Source organism: Trachypithecus francoisi, unplaced genomic scaffold (genome assembly GCF_009764315.1).
Source record: "Trachypithecus francoisi isolate TF-2019V2 unplaced genomic scaffold, Tfra_2.0 Lachesis_group17, whole genome shotgun sequence".
In the NCBI taxonomy this organism is placed as follows: domain Eukaryota; kingdom Metazoa; phylum Chordata; class Mammalia; order Primates; family Cercopithecidae; genus Trachypithecus; species Trachypithecus francoisi.
This window is the reverse complement of record NW_022681462.1, coordinates 37,304,846-37,329,168: the sequence shown is the minus strand read 5'-3', so window position 1 is coordinate 37,329,168 and position 24,323 is coordinate 37,304,846. Positions and strand designations below refer to the sequence as shown.

Sequence of the window (24,323 nt, the reverse complement as noted above, 5' to 3'; positions counted from 1 at the left end):
TTCATGGTTCCCTTAAAGCCTGGATGGTCTGGATCCTAGACATGTGCACACATTTAATGCTTTGTCTTTCCTTTGATCCAGTTCAGTGGTTCCCAAGTGATGGGGTAATAACAAGAATCACTGATGGGATTGCACGCGTGAAACAACATGTACCATGCTTTGTGGTCTTTAAGGACATTAAGGGCAGCGCTGAGTGGATGTGAATCTCAGCATTGTCACCGACAGCTGTGAAAACAACCCCACTGTTTCTCCCTTGAATCTGGGGGACTGGAGATGGCTGACCTGCACGCAGTTGAGCCATCTTCAGTGTTCAGACTACCTGCCGGCTTTTCCAGCAGGATCTCCTTCCCCCCGCCAGGGAGTTCCTGAAAAGGCTTGGAAGGAGTCTCGCCCCAGTCCTCTTTGTGGGCATTGGGGTGGCTGTCTCCCTACCCAGTTCTCCCTCATTTTGCAGGTGACCGTGAAGCTCCCTCTGATGAAGATCAACTTTGACATGGGCTCCCTGGTAGTATCTTTGGCCCATGGCGCCGTCATCTATGCGACCAAGGGCATCACTCGGTGCCTCCTGAATGAAACAACCAACAATAAGAACGAGAAGGAACTTGTGCTAAACACAGAAGGAATCAATCTCCCAGAGCTGTTCAAGTATGCAGAGGTAAGTGTCCCCCCCGACAGGCTGTCTGCTGGCCTGGGACAAAGCAGTAGCCCTCACCCCACATTGTCTCAGGACCCGGCCGCTGGGACGCTCGCTCTAGCCGATTTACTCTGGCCCTTCCTGAGCCGTTCATGCTTCCAGGCCACATTCCGCACACCAAGTGTGTGTGCCCTCATCCACCTCCCGGGGATTCCCGGGCATGTTAGCCTCAGTCAGGGCCCCAGTAAAGCACCCTGCTGAACTTATCCCACCCAGAGTCGCCCGGGCTAATTTGAGTCGTTTTTTCCTTGAAATTAAGACCCTCCCGAAGTAGAGTTGTAAGAAATCCTTGCTGCATCGCCTGCCTAGATGTTGCTCGCTTTATCTGGTAAAGGGGGTCCCGGGGTAGAGGTGCCCTGGCATTCCTGTCCCACCTGCTCACCAGCTCATCTGTTCTTTCCTCTGAACTGTGTCTCCAAGTTCTCCCACTTCACTGACTCTCCCAGAACCTTCTAGGTTTCCCCCACAGAACACTGAGGAACTGGGGCCCTCTAGCCTAACTCCCCAACAAGTCTACAGTAGGCTGGTAAAGCTCCCCCTGCCAGGTACACTTCTGCCTCCACCAATGACCACCCTGTAAAGTCTCCTGCTCCCCTGAACTCTTTTACCAAACGCTTCCGAGAGGATGAGCAGGGAGGATTGGCACCTGCCGAGAGTGCAGGGTGAGAGGCTTCTCCAAGACAGCTCAGCCGCAGCCTTGGCCGCTTGGTGAGGCCCAGCAGATGCCTGTGTGGCTGACCGCACGTGCACTCCATGCACCCTGGAGGGTGTGTAATGTGTCACTGCGGGGGGAGCTTTCCTCGCTTCCCAAGGGAAGCCTTAATCCTAGTAAATAGGTCTGTCAGTTTAAAAATAAGAAGAAAAAATCCGTTTCTTCCTATTGAATCTAAAGCGTGTCTGAAGTTATCCCTGGATTCTTGTAATGACGATACAGACCTTGGGCCGCGGCCAGCGAGCCGTCAGCAGCTCTGCCTAGCCATTTCCTTCTGTTAATCCTGGGCCACCTCTTGACCACTTTGTCATCAACTGTACCAAGCTGCCAGACACAAGGAGAGAGAGAGCGGCCATGGGGAGATATGCAGGCAGAAGGGAGCAGAAGGCCAGGCCCTCTAAATAAATCCCTTCCTTCCTCTCTCCAGGTCCTGGATCTGCGCCGCCTCTACTCCAATGACATCCACGCCATGGCCAACACGTATGGCATCGAGGCCGCACTGCGGGTGATCGAGAAGGAGATCAAGGATGTGTTTGCCGTGTATGGTAAGAGGAGCTTGCAGATAATACCCTGAGGTCTGGACACCAGTCAGGACACCAGAAGGCTCAGGGCAGGAGGGCCAGGACCATGTCAGCCCAGCACCAAGTCAGTCCAGCACCAAGGCGAACACTGCAGCACGGGTGCAGTGAGTGCACCTGTAGGAGACTGCAGATCTGTGAAGAGGTGACATCTCCCATCATTGGGGCCGCTTCAGTGCTGTCTCATCTGCTGGTCCCTTAGAGGAAGCTCCTGATTGATAACTTGGCCCCATCCTGCCTTTGGGGTTTCAGTTCCCAAGTGAAAACAGTGCGGTTAGATCCTCATTTCCTGTGCTACTGGAGGAAAGCGGGAAGCAGGATGCAGGGGTCAGGGAAAGATGCCCCAGACCGTGGGGAAGGGTTAAGTAGCGTGAGCAGGTGGCGGAGCTGCAGGGGAGCCCGAGTCTGACTCCCGAGCCATGTGCTGATGTGGAGGCAGCCTGGCTTGTGTCTGCTGACTGTTCCCATGGTCACTGCTTAATCGCTTCTGATTTTACCTCCCGTGTGACAGGCATCACGGTCGACCCTCGCCATCTCTCCCTGGTTGCTGATTATATGTGCTTTGAGGGTGTTTACAAACCACTGAATCGCTTTGGGATCCGGTCAAACTCTTCCCCGCTACAGCAGATGACGTTTGAAACCAGCTTCCAGTTTCTGAAGCAAGCCACCATGCTGGGTTAGTGTGTGGGCAGGAACCCTGACCTCCCCTCTCCTGACCACCCTGGGCACACTGGCCTGCCCATGGTCATCTTTCCATGGTTCCTTGCACACCAGTGGGATCTTGGGATCTGAGGGGAGCAGGGGCAGCTGGAGGGGGCTGAATAGCAGAACAACAGCTGCCTCTACGCTTTGAAGGAACAGGAAGAGGGCCTTCCCCTCTCAAGTGCTAGAGCGGGGTTGCCTCGTGATCCCATTAGCTTCAGAGACTCAGGACCCACCTGAGTCCTGAGGCTTCAGTGTTTAGCCCCACAGTCCCCTCGCAGCATTCCCGACTTCCACCTCAACACCCTAACAGGTGCTCTTGTGTCTCTGCCAGGATCCCACGATGAGCTGAGGTCTCCTTCTGCCTGCCTTGTGGTCGGGAAGGTCGTCAAGGGCGGGACAGGTCTGTTCGAGCTCAAGCAGCCGCTGAGATAGCGACACCATCTGCCCAGCTCCAAGGACCCTCAGGGAGGGCGTGGCCCAGCCCGCCTTCTGCATGAGAGGACCAGGAGACTGGAATCCAGGGCAGTTCCAAGTGACAGTACAGAGCACAGCAGCGACCTTGGGCCTGAAAACAATGGGTCTCTGAGCTGGCCCAGTTTCACCTGGAAAGTGACAAAGTTGCTCATCCTTGCCCCTCCCTGTCTCTGCATTTGTATCAAGGTTTACCAGGTCTTCTGAGTCCCCCTGAGATGGCTGGGGCCTCACCTGTGCCGCAGGAGGCCTCTGTGGCATAACCGCTAAGGAGAAGCTCTGATTCACTGAGAAGACCAAGGGGAAGCAATGCTTTGCTGCTGGGGACCCCAGGCACCTCCAGAGTAGGGAAGCGGGGTTCTTTTGCTATGAGTGGCCAGGGACAACAGACAAGATTCCTGGGGGCTCCCGATGAGCAGGAACATGGAGCCTGCTGCCCAAGGCCTGCTCCTTCCAGCTGCTCCAGTCCCTAGGGGCAGAGTCCACAGAGAGTCCCCATCAAGACCTTCCCTGAGTCAAGTACAGGGTAGCACAGTCCTCCACCCACCCATCCTCTCTGCCCACCCAGGGTGGCAAGGTGTCCTTCTAGACCACATCAGCCCCAAGGCTGAGGACAGTCGCTCCAGGGCGGCAGCAGTTGACTCCCGCCCGTAGAACCCAGGTCACTGCTGGGGCGATTGAACAGTTTGCCTGACTTTTCTCTGCTGTCAGTTTGGTGTGGAGGCCTATGTTCTGCCCCATACGCCCCATAGGCCCTGCTTATGGGAAGGAACACAGGCCTCCACCCAGAGGACTGTGCCGCCCTGTACTTGGTCGTCCACATTCTGTCTCCCTCTACCAGCAGCAACACATTTCCCTGGCATGGACAGAAAAGACAGAGAGGACTTGTGCAAAGGCTTTGTAAAACCAGAGGCTGCTATTTTTGTCTACTGTTATTTCAGCTCAGGGCGGGTAATAAACATCATTGGAACTAGCTATTAGGACAGAAAAAAACTTGGGTTTTTTTAAAACAATTTTTTCCCTTGGTTTGCAGTTTCTGCATTTGGATTTGAGAACCCAGGACAGGGATTTTCTTGGCACGGTCAGATCTTGGGTCCCTCTTCCTGTTCTTTCTTGTGTGAGGCCTTAGCAGGAAGAGCTCAGCCTCTGCAGCCTCCTGCACCTCTGCCCCTGGCCTGCCTCTGCAGTGACCCCCTTCCAGAGCTAGCTGCTGGCCCTGTGGCCAGGAGAATCACAGGGCAGAAGCCTTTATGCAGAAGCTGTGCTCGCCTTGGTCTGGTTTGGGGAGGCTGCTGCTGTGACCTCGAGGGTAGGGTTGGGGATCAAGGGAGGCCTTGTTAAGGGAGAGTGACCATGTTGCTCCCTACAGACACACAATAGGACCCAGCCTGCACTTCCTACGCCTACACTGGGGAAAGCCCAACAGAAATCAGTACATCCTAACAGGGTCTGCCAGGTTCACCAAGGCACAGCACAGAGGAATAGGACAGTTTTGAGGCAGGCAGGAAGGGCCCAGCCTGCAGGGTAAGGCATTCATTCTTTGAGTTAAAGGGCATATTCACTTGATGATTTCTACACACGCTAGAATTATGAGAGATTGTCCTTAAAGGAGATCACAAAGTAACCTGGTGACTGTGACACATGGTGAATGGATAAGTATTTGGTTCTGTGGGTTCCATCTCTCCCAGGCACTGAGGGCGCAGAGGCGAAGGAGCGAGCCCTGCATATTGGCAGGGCTGTGACCCTCACACTTGGATCAGACCTGCGACCTGTGTTGGGATGTGAGGGATGCCCTCCTGCCCCACCCATCCACATGGTTCCTGGGCAGCTCTGTTTTATTCCTGTTTGTTTCCTGATGGATGCGTATTAAGACAGCATGTCTGGTTTTTAAACAGACATTTGGGAGCTTGCACATCCTGATGAGCGAGGACTCTCACTGTGGTCACTTTAGGGGATTACACGCTCACTTCCGTGGTTCTCTATGCCCAGAAGCCTCTGAGAGTGGCCTTGGCAGTTTAAGGTGGCAGAGGCTTTGGAGTCTTCTCAGCACTGAAAGTGCCCATTGAGGATGCATTTGAGTTCTGGAAAGTAGGCCCAAGTCAAATCTGATGGATGGATTCAAGAACATGGATTACGCTGCATTGTCATTTTTAATCAAAATGTAATGGAGATTGATCATCTAGTGGGGTTCACAAACTTTTCATGAGAGCTGTGAGTTCTTTTTTGAGACGGACTTTCCTTTTGTTACCCAGGCTAAGTGCAATGGCACGATCTCGACTCCACTGCAGCCTCCACCTCCCGGGTTCAAGCAATTCTCCTGCCTCAGCCTCCCGATTACCTGGGATTACAGGCATGCACCACCACCACGCCTGGCTAATTTTTGTATTTTTGTTAGAGATAGGGTTTCACCATGTTGGCCAGGCTGGTCTCGAACTCCTAATCTCAGGTGATCTGCCCGCTTCAGCCTCTCAAAGTGCTGGGATTACAGGCCTGAGCCACCGTGCCCGGCTGGAGCTATGAGTTCTTTCAGAATCCTGAGATGCCATTAGCTAGCCACTGTTTGGCCATCCTTCTCACGTTGCCCTTTGGGGTGATATCCATACCTACTTGCTTGCTTCTAACAGATTTTTTATTTGTTTTGTAGAGACAAGGGTTTTGGTTTATTGCTCAGGCTAGTTTCAAACTCCTGGGCTCAAGCGGTCCTGCCCTTGTGGCCTCCCAAAGTATTGGGTGGTGTGAGCCATCGTGCCTGGCCAGTTAATTTTTTTTAGTGTCTCTTTTCTGGGTTCTCACCAGAAACGCTGTCAGCATTCCCACAGATATTCCTGTGAGTCTTTGAAACATTTTCTATCCTGCATTCAGTAAGAATAAAACCGAGGAATGGATGAAGCACCTTGTCTCATCCCCAGTCTGGAACTTGAACCTTCCTTTCTCTCCACTTTGCCCTACCCCAAATAATATATACAAATGTCTGTACCCACTGAGCACGAACTCCCCATTCCTTTCACTGCCCCAGCCCCTGGCAACTACTGTTCTACGTTCTGTCTCTGTGAACTTGACTTCTCTAGGTCCCTCATACACGTGGAAAAGTACAGCATGTCTTTTTGTGACCGGCTTATTTCGCTTAGCATAATGTCCTCAAGGTTTATCCATGCTGTAGCATGTGTCAGAATTGCCTTCTTGCTTGAGGCTGCTGATACCTCATCATGTGTATATACCATATTTTGTTTAATCACTCATCTGTTGGTGGACACTTGGGTTGCCTCCACCTCTTGGCTGTTGCAAATAATGCTGTGAACATGGATATACAGATATCTGAGACCAGGACGGACGTTCACACCTGTAATCCCAGCACGTTGGGAGGCCGAGGCAGGTGGATCATCTGAGGTCAGGAGTTTGAGACCACCCTGGCCAACATGGCAAAACCCCGTCTCTACTAAAAATACAAAAATTAGCTGGGCGTGGTGGCGTGTGCCTATAATCCCAGCTACTCGGGAGGCTGAGACAGAAGAATCGCTTGAACTCAGGAGGTGGACGTTGCAGTGAGCCGAGATTGCGCCACTGCACTCCAGCCTGGGTGACAGAGTGAGACTCTCTCTCAAAAAAAAAAAAAAAAAAAAAAAAAATCTCAGACCCTGCTTTCCTTTGAATATATACCTAGAAGTGGAATTGCTGGATCCCATGGTAATTCTTTAATATTTCTGGGGGAACTGCCGTCCCATTTTCCACAGCAACTATACCATTTTATGTTCCCACCAACGGTGTACAACAATTTCAATTTCTCCACATCCTTGTCCTTGGTATAGTAGCCACCCTAATGCATGTGAGATGCCGTCTCGTGGTTTGGTATGGACTGTGTTTCAATCAGATGTTGGGAGCCTTAAGTGTTCTGCACCTGCGGAGAGTTAGGAATCACGTAAGGAGTGTCTGTTGCTTGCCAGTCTTAAAATTTTTAGTTTGCACTTGAATCAGGGGCTATAGGAGTCCAGACTGCTCTTGAAATAGGACAGACTGGTCCTTAAAGGCTGGTTTTGTTGAGTCTTTCATCATTGAGTGATACCACCTCTGCAGATGGCTTAATGGGGCAGCCCCATACCACAGCCTGCCCTTAAGATGGTGTAGTTTAGACAGGTCACAGAGTTGCTGGGCCTACCGCAGGTCTCCTGACCCTGGTGCAGTTTCACTTCAATCACAACCACCAAAATAGTCAAAAATTCCAAAGTTCCTACACCATCAACCTCCACCCCCACTTCTGTCCAGAGTCCACTTAGAGGCTCTCAGTTTTATACCTTGGAAACACTTAGGGAGCTTTTTAAAAAGATTGATTCTGTATTTTTAGTAGAGACGGGGTTTCACCCAGCTACTCAGGAGGCTGAGGCAGGAGAATCGCTTGACCTGGGGAGGTGGAGGTTGCAGTGACCCGAGATTGCGCCACTCCAGCCTGGGCGACAGAGTGAGACTCGGTCTCAGAAAAAAAAAAAAAAAGAAGAAGAAGATTGATTCTGGTCAGTCACAGTGGCTTATACTTACAATCCCAGCACTTTAAGAGACCCAGGCAGGAGGATCACTTGAGCTTAGGAGTTTGAGACTAGCCTGGGCAACATAGTGAGACCCCATATCTAGAAAAGTTAGCCAGGTGTTGTGACATGTGCCTGTGGTCCCAGCTATTCAGGAGGCTGAGGTAAGAGGAGCAAGTGAGCCCAGGAGTTCAAGGTCACAGTGAGCTATGATCGCACCACTGCACTCCAGCCCGGGTGACAAGAGTGAGACCCTGTCTGAAAAAAAGATTGATCCCAAGGCCTTGCCCAGAGATTCTGATTTTATTAGCCTGGAGTGTGACCTAGGCATTAGAAGATCTTCAAGAGAGTCTAAGGTGCAGCGGAATTGAGAGCCACGGACTTAGAAAAAGCCCTAAATTGTGGAAATGCATGGCCACCGTCACCACCTATCAATACGATGACATCTCAAGGAGTGAGTCACTGGCCCTAGGTTTCTGCAGTAAGATCTTAAGATCTGATCTCTGCCCTCAAGTGAGTACATGTGTGGTAAAGCTGTCATAGTGCCATGACAGATGTCTGCAAGGACTTTACAGTGGAGTCCAAAGATGCCACCATCAGCTCCACCTGGGGCTCAACAAAGCCTGAAAAAAGAAAGGGATGATGCTTCCAGAAAACTGGAGGCCTGCAGCTCTGCCAGCCCAGCACAGAAAGGCCATTTGTCCAACTTAAAAGTCCCTGCCAGTGGGGGCAGAAGGAGGGAACTCAGCCAGCCAGCATTTCCTACAAACAGCTCTATGAGAGGTTTCCACTTAAAATGCTAAATCATAATTATTTAATAAGATTTGTACCTTAAGTTCTTTAAGCAGCATCGCTGTCCTACCACAAGTGGTCATCAAAGAGCAGGGTTTAACTCAACTCTGAGTTACCCAGCAGGGTACCTGGGTAACCACCTGGGTTAAGGTACCCAGCAGGCTTGATGTGCATGTGCACCCTGCCCCCTGATAGGACCTGGTTTATTCACAGGCTCAGGTGTCACCGCAGCTCCTCAGTGACTATCTTCGCGCAAGTTGGACTCAGTGGCCTGGGAGGTTTGTTCCAACCCACAGATGCCTGACCATTCCCATCCTAACCATTCCCTCCCCCATGCTGCATCCATCCAACCTTAATCTCCACTGTGTCCCAGGAACCCTAAGATGCACAAGCTATGTGGGTCCTGCCCTCACAGAACTTGTAGTCTTCTGCCCCAAACAAGACAGTTCCCCCTCATCATGATCAGGCCAAAAGTTAAGGTACCCAGCAGGCTTCATTTACATGCACACTGCCCCCAGATAGGATCATGCCTTGCACTGCTGGCTGCACTCTAGAGGGTGCTTTGTAGGAAGGACAGAGTGGAGAGGACAGTGGGGAGGTACTTAGCTGTTCAGCGGCCAGACGGGAGGGAAATTGAAAAAGAATGAAGAGTCCAGCCATCCCCCCCCACCTTCTGCCCCCACTTCCACCCTGGCTGCTGGCCCTTTGCCCTTGAATATAGGTGATATAGGTGTGGGTGTGCGGTTCCAGTCACAGTGCTGCCTCTACGTGTTTTGCAAGTTGGGGTCTTCCTTGTTCAGAAGGCCTGGAGGTCCTGCCAGATGCTGCCTTCCAGACTGGCTGCCTGCTGCAGTGTTCTTACGGGAGCCAAGGCAGCCCCGGACCTGTAGCCTCCCATGTGACAGAGTTTCAGACACCACAGTCCTCAGCTGGACCACTGTAAACACTTGCCTTCCCCAACCCATGATTCTTGCTTGGAAACATGAACCTGATGTTCCACGTGCATTCAGCCAATCAAACCTCAAGAATGTGATTGAGCAGTGAGGCTGCGTTCTGGGCAAGACACTGAGCTCTGAGATAAGACTTTTCTTGGAACCTCAGGCCCTCAACTTACAGTGGGACCCTAAGAAATGCACTTCAGTTTCCTTTTATGTAAAATGGTGATACAATTAATTGTGTTCATTAAATCGCACACAACTATACGTGTGTACCTGTATACTAAGTGGTTCTCAACTTGGGGCAGTTTTGCCCCCCAGGGGATATTTGGCAGTGTCTCAAAGTTTTGGTTGCTACTGGAGGGAGGTGCTACTGGCATCTAGGGAGTGGAGGCTAGAAATGCTGCTAAACTACAGTCCACAGGACAGTCTCCACAACAAAGAACTGTCCAGCCCCACATATCAATAATGACGAGGTTGAGGAAACCCTGCCACATACACATAGATAGCAGGTTAACATTGTTTATGTTACAAAGTGGAATCATTTACATTTTAGCCACTCTGATAGATGAAACAGTGGCTTTTTTTGGGGGGGTGGGGGATGGGGTCTCACTGTGTTACCCAGGCTGGAATACAGTGTCGCAATCACAGCTCATAGCAGCCTTGAAGTCCCAGGACCAAGAAACCCTCCAAGTAGCTGAGACTACAGGTGCACAACATCATGCCCAGCTAATTTTTAAATTTTTTGTAGAGTCAGGGTTTCACCATATTGCCCAGGCTCAAACTCCTGAGCTCACATGATCTGCTGCCTTCACCTCCCATAGTAAGCCACTATGCCCAGCCTCATTTGTACCTCAGTTTGCAATTCACTATTAATAAATCTAAGCATCTTTTCACATGTTTACTGGTTATTCTGATTTGCACTTCTGAGAACTGCCTATTTGTATCCTTTGCCCATTTTTCTGTTGGGTTATTGGTATTGCTTTTGTCAATTTTAAAGAATTGTATTTACTATAGATACAGATAACCTTTTGTCACTGTGCTAAACATTTTTCTCCCAAGCCAGGTGACGAATTTAGTGCAGTCCCTGCATTATGTAAAACCTTGAGTAAAGATGTTAGCTTTTGGCCACCCAGGCCAGTGGCCACCTTTAGACTTTGGCTAGGGCTTCTAGAGCAGTTTTTTTGTTTGTTTGTTTGTTTTTGTTTTGTTTTGTTTTGTTTTTTGAAATGGAGTCTCTCTCTGTTACCCAGGCTGGAGTGCAGTGGCACGATCTCGGCTCACCGCAACCTTTTGGAGCATTTTCTAAGGTACATAGATTGATTGAAAAAGCACGGCTGGGCATGGTGACTCACGCCTGTAATCTCAGCACTTTGGGAGGCTGAGGCAGGGGGATCACTTGAGGCCAGGAGTTTGAGACTAGGCTGGCCATTATGGCGAAACCCCGTCTCTACTAAAAATACAAAAAATTAGCCAGGCATGGTGGCACACGCCTGTGGTCCCAGCTACTCAGGAAGCTGAGGCACGAGAATCACTTGAACCTGGGAGCTGGAGGTTGCACTGAGCCAAAATTGTGCCATTGCACTCCAGCCTGGGCAACAGAGCCAGACTCTGTCTCAAAAATAAAAAATTTTAAAAAGGCAAATTACCCATTGTGACGGATAAGAAGACTACACTTACAGCAGCATGTCCATTTGTGCTGGAGGGGACTGTGGCAAGAGCAGAGAATTACCAGAAGTCAGGAGCAACATGAAGCAGCCCTGCCGTCATTCGTGGCTTCTGCTTGGCTCACTTGCAAATGTAGGGGCTCACCTTGACCTGGAGCTCGCCAGGTGCAGGCTGGCCCCAGTCTTTTACACCTGTTCATCCGTCCACTCCTCACAACCACCCAGTGAGGGAGTACAGTGACTCTCCTCGTCTTAGAGTAACTCACCCAAAGACATAGTCATCAAGTCGTGGAACAGGGATTTGAAGCCAAGCAGGTGTCTCCAGAGTCCGCGTCATTAATCTCCTCCCTGCATCCACCCCCTTTGCTTGGACAAACCCTGATGCCAGGACTTTGTTAGAGCCTGCCCTGCATGCGGTACGGCAGGTAGATGTGAAGGCACCAAATGCCTCCCCAGGCCCTGGAACACCTCTTCTAAGGTATGTCTCTAGGAGGGACAGATGAGACTACTAGGAGGTGGGGTCTGCACTTTGTCGAGCTGGGGAGCTGGCAGCTCACAAGAGGTTAAATTAGAGCAAATAAATAACAAGCAGTCACCTTAAAGAACTGAGACTCCCAAGTGATGGCCCAAATCAAAGCATAAGTCAATATTGAAGAGTTTGAGGAAATAGTGCTGGGCTAACCCAAAGGGATCGTCCAGCCTTGGGGCTTTCCTGCAGAGAGGACCTAGCTATGGACTGTACCAGTTACGAAGAACCTTCATGATATCATCTCATCAAATCCCCACAGCCCTGTGACACATGTCCTGTTGGCCCCATTTCACAGTTGAAGAAACGGATCTAGTGGTGAAGGGGAGGCCAGGTCTCCTGCCCTTCTGGGAGCTGTGCCTTTGCATGGGGCACCTGTGGCATTGTCCTCGGGTTCTGACTGGTGCAGGGTGACAGCTCCTAGGTCGTGCTGATCAAAGCAGCTAGTTCTCTCCTTTGAAAATAGGAGGCCCCTGAGGAATGAAAGCCAGGTCGGTGAAGGAGGGAAGGGAAGGGCATAGAAGCCTGGAGGGTGGGTGCATGGGAAGGTGGCCTGCAGGGCTCAGCATAGGAGGCAGAGTATTGAAAACGGGAAATGGAACAACTTGACCAGCCAAGGCCAAAGTCACTCCGCTGCCCACAGGACGTCTGCCCTGCTCACTGTACTTCTCATCTGTCTTCCATCCCTGCCTCTGAAGACCTGGCCTGGGCGGGCACCTTGTGTTAGGCTGGCCGTGCCTGCCACAGCCCTGTTGCAGATGCTCTCCCACAGACCGGCTCCTCACCCAGCATCTTGCTGCCTGGGGACCAACCAATCCCAAGGACAGGGCTGCCTGGGCTCTCACAGGACCCGGCAAGCCGCCCTGGCCCCTGGCCTGGGACACGGTGTTTCCCTTCCACCCGCAGGCTGACTCGCTGGGATTCCTCCACGTCCGGTCACACCACAGGCTGGGCCCCTGGGCAGCCGGCAACCATCTGGCCAGCCCAGCTCTAGACTCCCTATTCTAGGCCAAGACTCTGTCTTTTTTTTTTTTCCTCTGTAGTCCCAATTTTAATGCGCAATTAAATATTGGACAGAAAAGGAAGAAATGGGAAAAAAGGGAAGGAGGAGGGAATCCGTATGTCCACGGTCTTCAAAAATGAACATCTTTTTCTCCTTCGTTTTCTAGAGCAGTGGTTCTCACAGTGAAGTCCCCAGGTCAGCAGCAACAGCAGCCCCTAAGAACGTGTTAGAATGCAACCCGAGCATGGTGGCTCACACCTGTAATCCCAGCACTTTGGGAGGCCAAGGCAGGCGGATCACTTGAGGTCAGGAGTTCGAGACCAGAAGGCCAATATGATGAAACCCTGTCTCTACTAAACATACAAAAATTAGCTGGGCGTGTTGGTGTGTGCCTGTAATCCCAGCTACTTGGGAGGCTGAGGCAGAAAAATTGCTTGAACGCAAGAGGCAGAGGTTGTGGTGAGCTGAGATGATGAGATCGCGACACTGCACTCCAGCCTGGGTGACAGAGCGAGAGTCTGTCTCAAGAAGAAGAAGGATTAGGAGAAGGGGGTAGGGGGTGGGAGAGGGGAAGGAAAGGAAGAAGTTGTTACAATGCAAATTATCAGGCCACACTCCAGACTCCTGAGTCAGAAACTGCAGGTTGGAGCCTGTTATCTGAATTTGAACACTATCTGGGGGATTTTCACTCATGCTCCAGTTTGAGAACCACTGCCCTAGAACTGTCATGAGGAAGCCATCTTACCTCTGGCCTGCCCTCTTTTTAGCTGTTTCAGCCCCAGAACTCTCCTGGGTTTGTGGAAATAGCTCCAGAGACCCTCAGCCTCTGCAGATCGCAGCTCCTGTCAGCGCCCCAGTTTGACCCAAAGCGGGCTAGGCATGGCAGGTCTACAGCAGCAGCAGGTGCAGAGTGAGCCACCGGCTTCTCTCTGCATTAGTTCATTTAAACTTCAAAACTGTCTGTGAGGTGTCAGGAGGGCTACACCAGCACCTCTGTTTTATACGTGAAGGAAAGGAAGACTCGGGTGTGTTATCGACTGTTTTCCCGTGAGAACATTCCGACTCCTTGGGGACAAGGTCTGTGTCTGTGAAGCAGTTAAACAACTGGCAGAGAAGCTTTGTGTATCTTGGATGGGATGTGGGGCTCCCACAGATCCTCCTCCCCAGAGCCAGCTGAAGGGAGATCCTAGGACATCCAAGGGCCTGGCATCCTCCTGCAGCACTTCTGCGCAGCATTTTCCCAGACCCAACAAAGCCCACCGGCACCTTTGTCTTGTATGTTTAAAACTCCTGCCAGGCATGGTAGCTCACATCTGTAATCCCAGCACTTTGGGAGGCCGAGGCGGGTGGATCACGAGGTCAGGAGTTTGAGACCAGCCTGGCCAACATGGTGAAACCCCATTTCTACTAAAAATAAAAAAATTAGCCGGACATGGTAACAGGCACCTGTAATCCGAGCTACTTGGGAGGCTGAGGCGGGAGAATCACTTGAACCTGAGAGGCGGAGGTAGCAGTGAGCAGAGATGGTGCAATTGCACTCCAGCCTGGGCAACAGAGTGAGACTTTGTCTAAAAAAACAAAACAAAACAAAAATAACAGAAAATCTCCTCTAGAACCAGGAATCCCATTTTTGGGTCTGTACACAAAAGAACCCAAAGCAGGGACTCAGAGACAGATTTGCTCACTCATAGCAGCACTATGGACAATAGCCAAAAGGTAGAAACAACCTAAGTATCCATGGACCGATGCATAAATAAACAAAATGTTGTGTATACATCCAATGGAACCTTATTCAGCCACAAAAAGGAATGAAAATCTGACACACACTACAACATGGATAAACCCTGAGGACGTTACTCTAAGAGAAAAAGCCAGACACAAAAGGACAAATACTATATGATTCCATGTATATAAGGTACTTAGAACACTCCAGTTCTTAAAGATAGAAAGTAGAATGGTGGTTGCCAGGGACTGGGGTGAGGAAGGAATAGGCAACTAATGTTTAATGGAGGCAGTTTCAATTATGAAAGATGAAAAAGTTCTGGAGATGGATGGTGATGATGGTTGTACAACAATGTGAATGTACTGAATGCCACTGAACTGTACACTTAAAAATGATGAAAATGATAACTTTTACATTATGCGTATTTTACCACAATAAAAAATTATTGCAACCCCTTAGTAATTCCCCCATCCACCCCAAAAAAATCCTCCGGGTGTTGGGGCCATTTCCAGAAAAAGAGCAGCACGCAGATTATTCTGCAAACACTCTACACAGTCACGAGGCTCCATGACTCCACTGTGGCAGGAGAAGGAAGGGCCGGGACACTGGGTTTGATTTCCTGGGCCCCACTTTCTGGCCCTGTGACCTTCAGCAAGTGGTCAGCTGATCTCAGACCCCCAGCCTCCTTTTCTATAAAATGGACTGATAATATCTCAGAGTTCTCATGAAGACCAGGCAGGAAACGATTTGATTGCTTCTGGCACATGACAGGTGTTCAATATTGTTATAGTTATTTATGATGTTCCGTCAGCCTAGAATGTTCTGGCCCCTTCTCTACAGAGTAAGCTCCTGTTTATCCTTCAAAGACCCCTCTGCTTAAATCCCACCTCTTCTGTGAAGCTGTCATAGTCTGCAGTATCGTTCACCAGTATCGGCTTCCCCTCCCTGCCAGATGTTGGCATGGCCATTCGACTTGAATGACTTCTAAGAGTTGTTTAATTCTTTGCTGTGAATGACTTCTTTCCCTCTGGCCTGGTCACCAGTGCTGCTCCAGATGGTAGATGCTCTGGTTGCCTGGTTCCCAGGAGCAAAGCCCCAGCCAACTCACAGTGCACAGGCTGCATGAGTAAGGAACAAATCTCAGTGATTTAAGCCTCTGACATGTGGGATTGCTTGTGACCCCAGTGTAACCCAGTTTAGGGCCACTCCAAGTGTGGTCTTCCTCTTGCCAGCATCAGCAGGCCTTGGAGCGTGTTGGAGATGCACACATTGGACCCCACCCCAGACCTGATGAACCAACCTCTCCATTTTCTCATAAGGTGGTGCATGCTGAGCATGACTTCTCTCCCACAAAAGCACTTAGTGGTGGTGATTTCCCCCAACTCCTCCATGGCCTCTGCAGCAGGGCCTCCTAGTTGCTTCCTCAAGATCTAGCCTCTCCTTCTTCCTTACTGAGAATTCAGATTTTATTGGTGATGTCAGTGTGCTCAGGTTAAAATATTGTTGCCCAGACTCCCTTGCAGCTAGGGGTAGTCATGTGACCCATTTCTTTCTCTGGACCAGAGGAAGGCACTGAATGAGACTTCGGGGAAAGGTTGTTCAAAAGGATAGGCCTAGGTGGCAGGTGCTTCTGGCCTTTGACTTTGTTTTTCCCTTTCTTCCTGTCTGGAACTTGGATGTGGTGGTGGGGTGTTATGAAATGATCCCAACGACTTAAGCCTCCTTGTATTCACACTGTCAGGTAGGCCCCACCAGCATTGAATCTGGGCTGGCCTGTGACTTGCTTTGACCAACTGAATGTGGTAGAAATAAGATTCGGGGACTTTTGTTCTGTTTGGAACCTGGGACCTTCCCAGGCTTGGGAGTCAATCACATCTCTGTCAAGGGGAGAACCATTCATCCAACTCATCATCATCTGGGCCAGAAACTGGGGAGTAATTCACCTCTGCCTCTTCATCTGCAGCCAGTTGGTGACCAGGCCCATCCCTTCCCATGGCCCACATCTACCCTAGGGTTGATCCATGGAACAGCTGCCTCTTGATCTCTTGCACATTCATCACCCTTCCTACTGCTCCTGCCCACTTCTACTGATCAAGCCTGCACAGAGCAGTCAGGTAGCTCTTTCTAAATGCAAATCTGAAGATCATTCCTCAATGCTCTTAGGGTAAGTCCCAAGGCCCTGGCATGGCCTATATGGCCATAAATGATACAGAGGCTATTGCTCTCTGATTCCATCTCTAGATACACCCCTCTCTAAATACCACGGCCTCTGAACACACCATGCTACTCCCTGTTTCTGATACAAGCTATGCCTGTTAATACTCCCATGCCTTTGCCCCATGGCTTCATGATGATTCAATGTCTCAGCCTGTTTGGGTTGCTGTAACAAAATACCACAGACTGGGTGGCTTAAACAACAGAAATTTATTTCTCACCATCTGCAACCAGAAGTCCGAGATAAAAATACCCGCAAGGTAGGTTTTATTCTGAGGTCTCTTTCTTTGGCTTATAGGCAGCTGCCATCTTGCTGTGTGTTCACATGGCCCTTCCTCATTCCTCCACAAGAAGACAGAGGCAGAGAGAGAAGAGAGGAGAAGGAGCACAAGCATGTGCTGGCACACTCTGGTATTTCTTCTTAGAAGGACATTAATCTTATTGGATCAAGGCCCTACTCTAGGACTTCATTTAACCTTAATTACTTCCTTAGAGGCCCCATCTCCAAATACATCCACACTGAGTGTCAGGGCTTCAACATATGAATTTGAGGGGGGGGACACAGACATTCAGTCCATTATATTCAATTAGGGATGGCTGCCTAGAGAACTCTAAGTGTCACAGCAGGCTGTGAGGTAGGGATGAACCATCAGAGACAGTTGAAAGTCTCTCGTGAAGGGTTCACCCTTCTCCTTCCTCCCACTGTACAGGATATGCTGCATCTGTCTTAGAGATGCTGCACAGATGCCTATACTGGGGTCTGTCTGGATTACAGGTAGCTCTTCCTGCCACTGTCCCCTAGAACAACTGAGACTTCTGCCCTTCCTGCCATCTCCACTGCCTGCACCCCACCCATCCTAGCACTGCCACATCACCCTCTGGCTGCCATCACTTTGAATGAGAAGCAAATAGGTTCAGTGACTTCCAATCCTGCTAGAGCAGGGGAGGGATTGATTTGCCTTCTGACTGGAGACAAGGGGGCCCATGTTAACCACTGCAATGTCACAGGCAAATCAAGAGCAGGCAAAGGTGTCTGCGACTGGGGAGCGAGGTGCTGTGGGGAATAGAGAAAGGTATTCAAGACTCAAGTACTTAGCATCATCAAAACCATAGAGATGGAAAGCAGAATGGTTGCCAGAGCCTGGGGGAAGGGGAAATGGGGAGTTAGTATTTCATGGGTACAGAGTTTCAGTTTTACAAGAGGAAAAGGGTTATGGAGATGGATGATGGTGAGAGTTGCACAGCAATGTGAATGTACTTAATGCTACTGAACTGTACAGCTAAAAATAGTTAAGAAGGTCATTTTTATATTATGTGTATTAACTACAGTAAAACAAATTTTTTGAGAATAAAAAAGACATGCGCTAGCTGTTAGAATGCAGCTCACGTGATTGTAAACGTGCGTCTGAGTGTGTGTGGGGGCCTGTTCCCCTGCCCCCATGCTCAGTCAAGCTTCTTCCACCAGCAGCGCATGGCCAAGCCCCCTGGGGACAGCTGCAGGTGGGCATCCTGCCCTGGACGTGCTCCTGCTCTGGTTCTGCTGCAGCCTCTCCCCATTGGGCACTAATTCTCAGCCAGTGACCCCTACCTAGCCCTGTGAGATGTACTCCTCGAGGCCAGTGTGGGCTGCAGGACCATCCTGGGTTAGCTGCGTGTTGGGAGGGCCAGAGGGGGGCAACTCTGTCTAGGTGGAAGATCAAAGGCAGGCCTTCCAGGTGAGGGTGCAGGTAATAGGCAAAAGAATGTGTGAGCATGTGCAGGACAGCACATTCTCTCCTTTGCTTGAAGTGGAAGGTGGGAGCACAGGGCAGAGGGTAGGGGGTGGGGAGACCCAAGCAGGAGTAGGTTGTTAGGGCTGGACTGGATAGTGAAGAGACAGCCCCAGAAGCCTGCTCTCTTTGGCTCGCAGCCTTGAGAAAGGAGCAAGGGCTTCCTGCAGCCCATTCACACAGGACTCCATCTCCTCACTTGGGGGCAGTGTCTTATGGTCACTGCTGGGAGAGAAAGGAACAGGGCCTAGCTCTGCTCAGGACCCAAGAGGGCCTAGAGCCCCGCACTCAACAGGGGACTGGCCTTCAGCAAATTTCCCAAGGATGGAGGAAGTCTGGGAAAAGCCTGTGATCATTTCCCAGGCCCCTCACAGGCCTCCCAGGAGACCCATGCAGAGGGCGCTGGCCTCTGCACGTCTCCAGCATTTTCCTGGAGTTCACACTTTCCCAGCCAAGAAGGACGTCAAGTGCCTGGGAGCAGAGGTGAGGACTTCCTTGGCCCTGCCCAGATGCCAGTGCCCTGGGGGAACAGCTCCCTGCCCAGGAGCTGGTGCCATCAGAGGTGCACTAAGAGGCGGCCAGGTCTACCTACACTCAAAGCCTGCCCTTTGGCGTGCCCCAGTCCTGTGAGAAGGATCCTCGGTGACTCACTTTATGAGGCTCCTTGCTCTCCAACAAAGCTGTTTAACATTTATTGCATTGTAAAAATTGAGCTTTTTCACATCTGTTTCCTGCCCTCCTACTGTGTCTTCTACAGTGGGCTCCCAGAGTGGGGACTAGGGGGAGGCAGCAACAGCAGTTGTGTGACATCTCCCTCCCTACTTTGCAGCCCCTCTGCCTGCTCTGCCTCCCTTACTGACAAAACCCCAGTTTCAATCAGGCTGTAATATGTTCAGCTATAACTGGCCTAAACCAATCATAGCAACCCCAGCCCCTGTGCTCTTGACTGGCCAGACCCTGATCAATGGCATGTAAGTCGCTTCTGGGAAAATACCTAGTTACATCCATAGGGAGAGGTTCATCCCCTCCTTCCCTTGCCTCTGTGCACCATCCTGTGCAGGTGTGGAGCTGGGGCAGTCACCTTGCTGCCATTGGAATGCCTAGAGATTGGCAGAGGCTTTGCTGACCTAGGGCCCTGTCATGGTTGAGTCGTTGTGACCCATTTTTATTCTGCATTTTTTTTGGGGGGGGGGACGGAATCTCACTCTGTTGCCCAGGCTGGAGTGCAGTGGTGTGATCTCGGCTCACTGCAACCTCTGCCTCCTGAGTTCAAGTGAATCTCCTTGACTGAGCCTCCTGAGTAACTGGGATTACAGGCACCTGCCACCATGCCGGCAAGGTTTTTGTAGTTTTAGTAGAGACGGGGGTTTCACTGTGTTAGGCAGAATGGTCTCGATCTCCTGACCTTGTGATCTGCCCACCTTGGCCTCCCAAAGTGCTGAGATTACAGGTGTGAGCCACCAGCCTCACCTCTGCATTGTATTTTAAAGTTAATTTGCTGTCACCACTCTTACATTTTACGAGGAAGACTATGCCTTTCACCATGTTCCTAAATTTAAGAAAACCTGCACAGTCCTCTTTTATGAGATGGTTAAATTTATTCCTAAGTATGTAGAAGACCTTAAACCTATAGCATCGTGTATAAGTTTCCTGTTGCTACATATCAAATTGCCACAAATGTAGTAACTTAAAAGAGCACACATGTATAATCCCAGTTTCTGTAAGTCAAGAGTTTTGGCACAGTTAAATTGGGTCTTCTGGCCAGGATCCCGCAAGGCTGCAGTCAAGGTGTTGACGGGGACCATGATCTTATCTGAGACTTGCTCATTTTCGGCAGGGCCCTTGCAGCTATAGGTCTGACACTCAGCCTCTAAAGACTGCTCGATGTTCCCTAACACATGGTCCTCTCCACAATATGGCAATTTGCTCCCTCAAGGCCAAGGAGAAAACATCTCTGCTGGTTCTTCTGACTCTGACATCTAGACCCTTTTTAAAAAAAATTGTGGCATAATGCACATAACAGAAAATTGACCATCTTAATCATTTTTAAGTGTACAGTTCAGTGGCATTAAGTACTTTCACATTGTTGTCTCTGTAATTTTAACTACTTTAGGTACCTCATATAAATGGAGTCATACGGTATTTGTCTATTTGTAACTGGCTTATAGGCCTTCTATTAAATGGCTCACATAAACTGACCTAATGGTCATCCACCCAAGAAGATAATGTTCCAGGCTGGGCACAGTGGCTCACCCCAGCACTTTGGGAGGCTGAGGCAGGTGGATCATCTGAGGTCAAGAGTTCAAGACCAGCCCAGCCAACATGGTGAAACCCCATCTCTACTAAAAATACAAAAATTAGCTGGGCATGGTCGCACATGCCTGTAATCCCAGCTGCTCGGGAGACTGAGACAGGAGAATCACTTGAACCCAGGAGATGAAGGTTGCAGTGAGCTGAGACTACACCATTGCACTCCAGCCTGGGCAATAAGAGCGAAACTCTGACTCAAAAAAAAAAAAAAAAGAGAAAAGATAATGTTCCTTTTTATCAATTAAAGTCAATTGATTAGGAATCTTAATCACATCTGCAAAATCTCTCTACTTTTGCCATATAATGTAATCTATTTACAGGAGTGACATCCCATTATATTCACAGGTCCAACCTGCACTCAAGGGGAAGGGATGATACAGGGTGTGTACACAGGGGGCAGGAATCTTGGAGCTCATCTTAGCATCCTGCCTACCACAGTGGCCTCTGAGGCCTTGCATGGTCTGGCCCGTATGTCTGTCTCCCTCTGATGTGATCCAAGCCATTGTCCTCATTGTCTGCCCTCCTTTGGCCACACTAGCCTTCCTTTGCCTGAAGTATCAACCTCTGGAAAGAAATAAGTTGTTCCCATTTCTAGAACACTTCCCCCTAACTCTTCACCTGGTTAATTCCTACTCATTCTTTAAGTCTCAACATAGAAAGTCCTCTAGATGTTCTCAAAACTAAATGAAGACCCTACTATATCCTTTCAAGATATCCTGTACTTTTTTTTTCTTTTCTTTTAGACGGAGTCTCCCTCTGTCACCCAGGCTGGAGTGCAATGGTGCGATCTCGGCTCACTGCAACCTCTGCCTCCCGGGTTCAAGCAATTCTCCTGCCTCAGCCTCCCACATCCTATACTTTTAATTCAAACACATATCACAGTCTGTAATTCAACATTTATCGGTGGGATTATGTCTTTCATGTGAATCTCCCTACTAGATGGAAATCTCTATTACAGTAGAACCCATGTTTGTTTTGTTTGCCATTGTATCTCCAGCCCCTTGCATAGCACCTAGCACTTGAGAGGATCTCATTAAACATTGGTGGACTGACTGACAGGCTGAATGAATGGAAAAAAATATACCAAGGCAGTCACAACCACAGATTGCTTCCCCATTAATCCTTAGAAGCAGGAAGCTGAACAATGCTCTTGGTAGTAGGATTCACCACTCCTTATATTAGTGAAGACACAAGTAAGGTGACAGACATCTTGAAATACAGTGACTACAAAGGCTCAAATAAGACAGAAATCTATGCCTTGCCTATGAAATTGGTCAGAAGTAGACTGGCAGTACAAGGTGGGACGGCCATTTGGTTTAATGAGGTTGTCCACATCATCAAAGGTGCTCTCTCACCAGCACCATGTCCACAATGCAGTCCACAGGACAGAAGAAAAGTGGAGGATGAGCCATTTACTGATAATAGTGTGATCTGTAAGTTGCACACATCACTTCTGCTCACATCCCATTGGCTCAGACTTAGCCACATGATCACATATTGCTGCAAGCGAGGCTGGGAAATGAAGTCTTTACTTGTGCAGCCATAAGCCCAGCTTAATCTCAAGACTAAATCTATTAGTACAAAGAAGGAAGGGAGAATCCGTGTTAGTTCCTGCTGTCCTCATGCCTGTGTAACTCTTCTTTTCAAATACACTTTCTTGTCTATTATCTCACTTAATCCTACAGGTTAAATGTGTGCTGGTCTTAGGAAATGCATACTCACATAATAGCTGTGACTCACTTTGCAAGCTTAAAAAAAGTATCTGTTGCGTTTTCCCCATTAGTTGCCTGAGCACCCATTTGCGTATATTAATAGGGAGGTCTGGCATCTCTTATTTTTTTTAAGATAGAGTCTCGCTCCACGCCCAGGCTGGAGGGCAGTGGCACGATCTTCGCTCATTGCACCTCTGCCTCCCATGTACTTACACCTCATCGAGCCCCCAGTCACATATGGGAAGGAGTCAGTGGCTCAAAGGTATGAACTGGCCAAGGTCACAGAGCCAGCCACCAGACAGACCGTGGTGTCATGCCTCCAGGCTCTGACCACCCTGATTCTGATGTGTCTATGCTTGGTCCCCACGTCTCACCCAGAAGGCTGACTTTTGTCACCTTAAGCACTTTCTTCTGATTAACACCTCTTTGCTTCCAAAGTCATTGCCATTATTTACTTTGAAAGGTCCTTCTCTCTTTAGCCTGCCCTTTGGAGGGACTGATAATGCTGTCCGGGCATGGCTTCATTTATTGTCTGTGAGTGTTCATCCAAGAACTACCTGGTACATTGATTCATTCATCATGGGGCATCCTTCCACTCACATTTCATTGGCCAAAGCAGTTTACATGATAGCATCTAACTTCAAAGAAGGCAAGAAAATACAACCTTACTATGGGGATGAGAGGAGGAAAAACTGATTATCTATGCACGGTGCTAATGACTATCACGGCTTTTATGAGAGGATTCCTATGTGCTTTGTGGAAACCAATGTACTTCACCTAAAATTCTTCAAATCTGTGTCTATAGTGAATCTCTAACGGATCAGCTTATTGACTCTGAGAGAAAAGAAAATGAGATTAATTTGACATGATATATTCTTGGTAAATTTATATTGGCTTCCAATGATATATATTTTTTCTTTTAACTTAAAAATGCTCCAATTTAAATTATTTTTATTTCTAATTTATATTCTGTGTAGTCACAACCTAATGTTTAATGAACCATTCTAGAATTTTCCCAGGGAGAGACAGAAATCTACAAGTCTCTGGTTTCTTAATGCATGTGTAATTAATTGCCGCAAAAATTAATTGCATTATATTCACTGTTAAAGTGTTGTAAAGGCCTTTGTTATAGAGGACTCTGTTGCTATGGTCAAAGTAATTGCAACTCAAGATTGAATGAGCAAAAGAATTATGAATCCTCAAAGCCCTGTGTGTGTATGTGTGTGTGTGTGTAGCCAAAGATAGTTGAAACCAACTGACGCTTAACCTCAAAAGCAGCAAAGACTTGGACTTTCTATATGGGCAAAAGGAGACCTGGGATCCCACAGCATTCACAAGGCCAGGTCAGGACTCCCCATCTGAAGACAGGCAGATTGTTCTGTGAAGGCACCTCCCAGGGGAAGTTCTTCCTGATGCTTGCTTAAGGTCCCCAGTCTTCGCCTTTGATCCAAGCACTCAGATGACACAACCTGGGGCCCCAGATTTTTCTGTCAAGAGAGAGTGACCGGCACCATCATGTGATGAAACCAGAGGCCAAAACCAGGTAATCGAGAGGCCTGAAGAGAAGGTGACGCTGCCGGGAGCCACAGGGTCTCCCTTTAGCTCCTCTGGGATGAAGTTGGCTATGCATCTGTGCAGTGAGGCACACAGAGGGTCCTCTGTGTGTACCTGAATGATATTTAAACAGGACAGCACAGAGGCTGTAACTGGAATAGGAACATGGTTCTCCTTCCATCAGCTCTTCCTCCTTGATCTCGGAGCACTCCCACTTCAAAATGGCAGGGGTTCACCTTCAGGAGTCACCTCCGGCTGAGTGGGCAGGGAAGGCCTTAGCTGGGTTGTGGGATTTGGATGGCATGTTGAAGAACAAATGGAGAGAGTGGGAGCAGGGGTTGCAAGGTCAGTGAGGAAGATCTGATTTGTCAGGTGTGGGAAGTTCCTGAAATAGGAGGCAGACCAGAAAGTTGAGAACTGCTGCAGAAGCCTTGAATGTCA

General features: G+C 49.4%; 1 protein-coding gene across 3 annotated transcripts in view; it reads left to right on the top strand.

Annotated features, from left to right (window-relative positions):
* Window positions 1-9,668, top strand: part of POLR1A (RNA polymerase I subunit A) — a 78,471-nt gene extending 68,803 nt beyond the window's left edge. For 2 of the 3 annotated variants that reach the window (XM_033175350.1, XM_033175351.1), the window contains 4 exons: window positions 455-655; window positions 1,834-1,951; window positions 2,496-2,660; window positions 3,021-6,076. In XM_033175350.1, the coding sequence (XP_033031241.1) occupies window positions 455-655; window positions 1,834-1,951; window positions 2,496-2,660; window positions 3,021-3,121 (585 nt within the window). In that variant the 3' untranslated portion in view covers window positions 3,122-6,076. Of the gene's footprint in view, window positions 1-454; window positions 656-1,833; window positions 1,952-2,495; window positions 2,661-3,020 lie in introns of all 3 variants that reach the window. The other variant, XM_033175348.1, reaches the window with a different exon arrangement.
* Window positions 9,669-24,323: the final 14,655 nt, after the last annotated feature.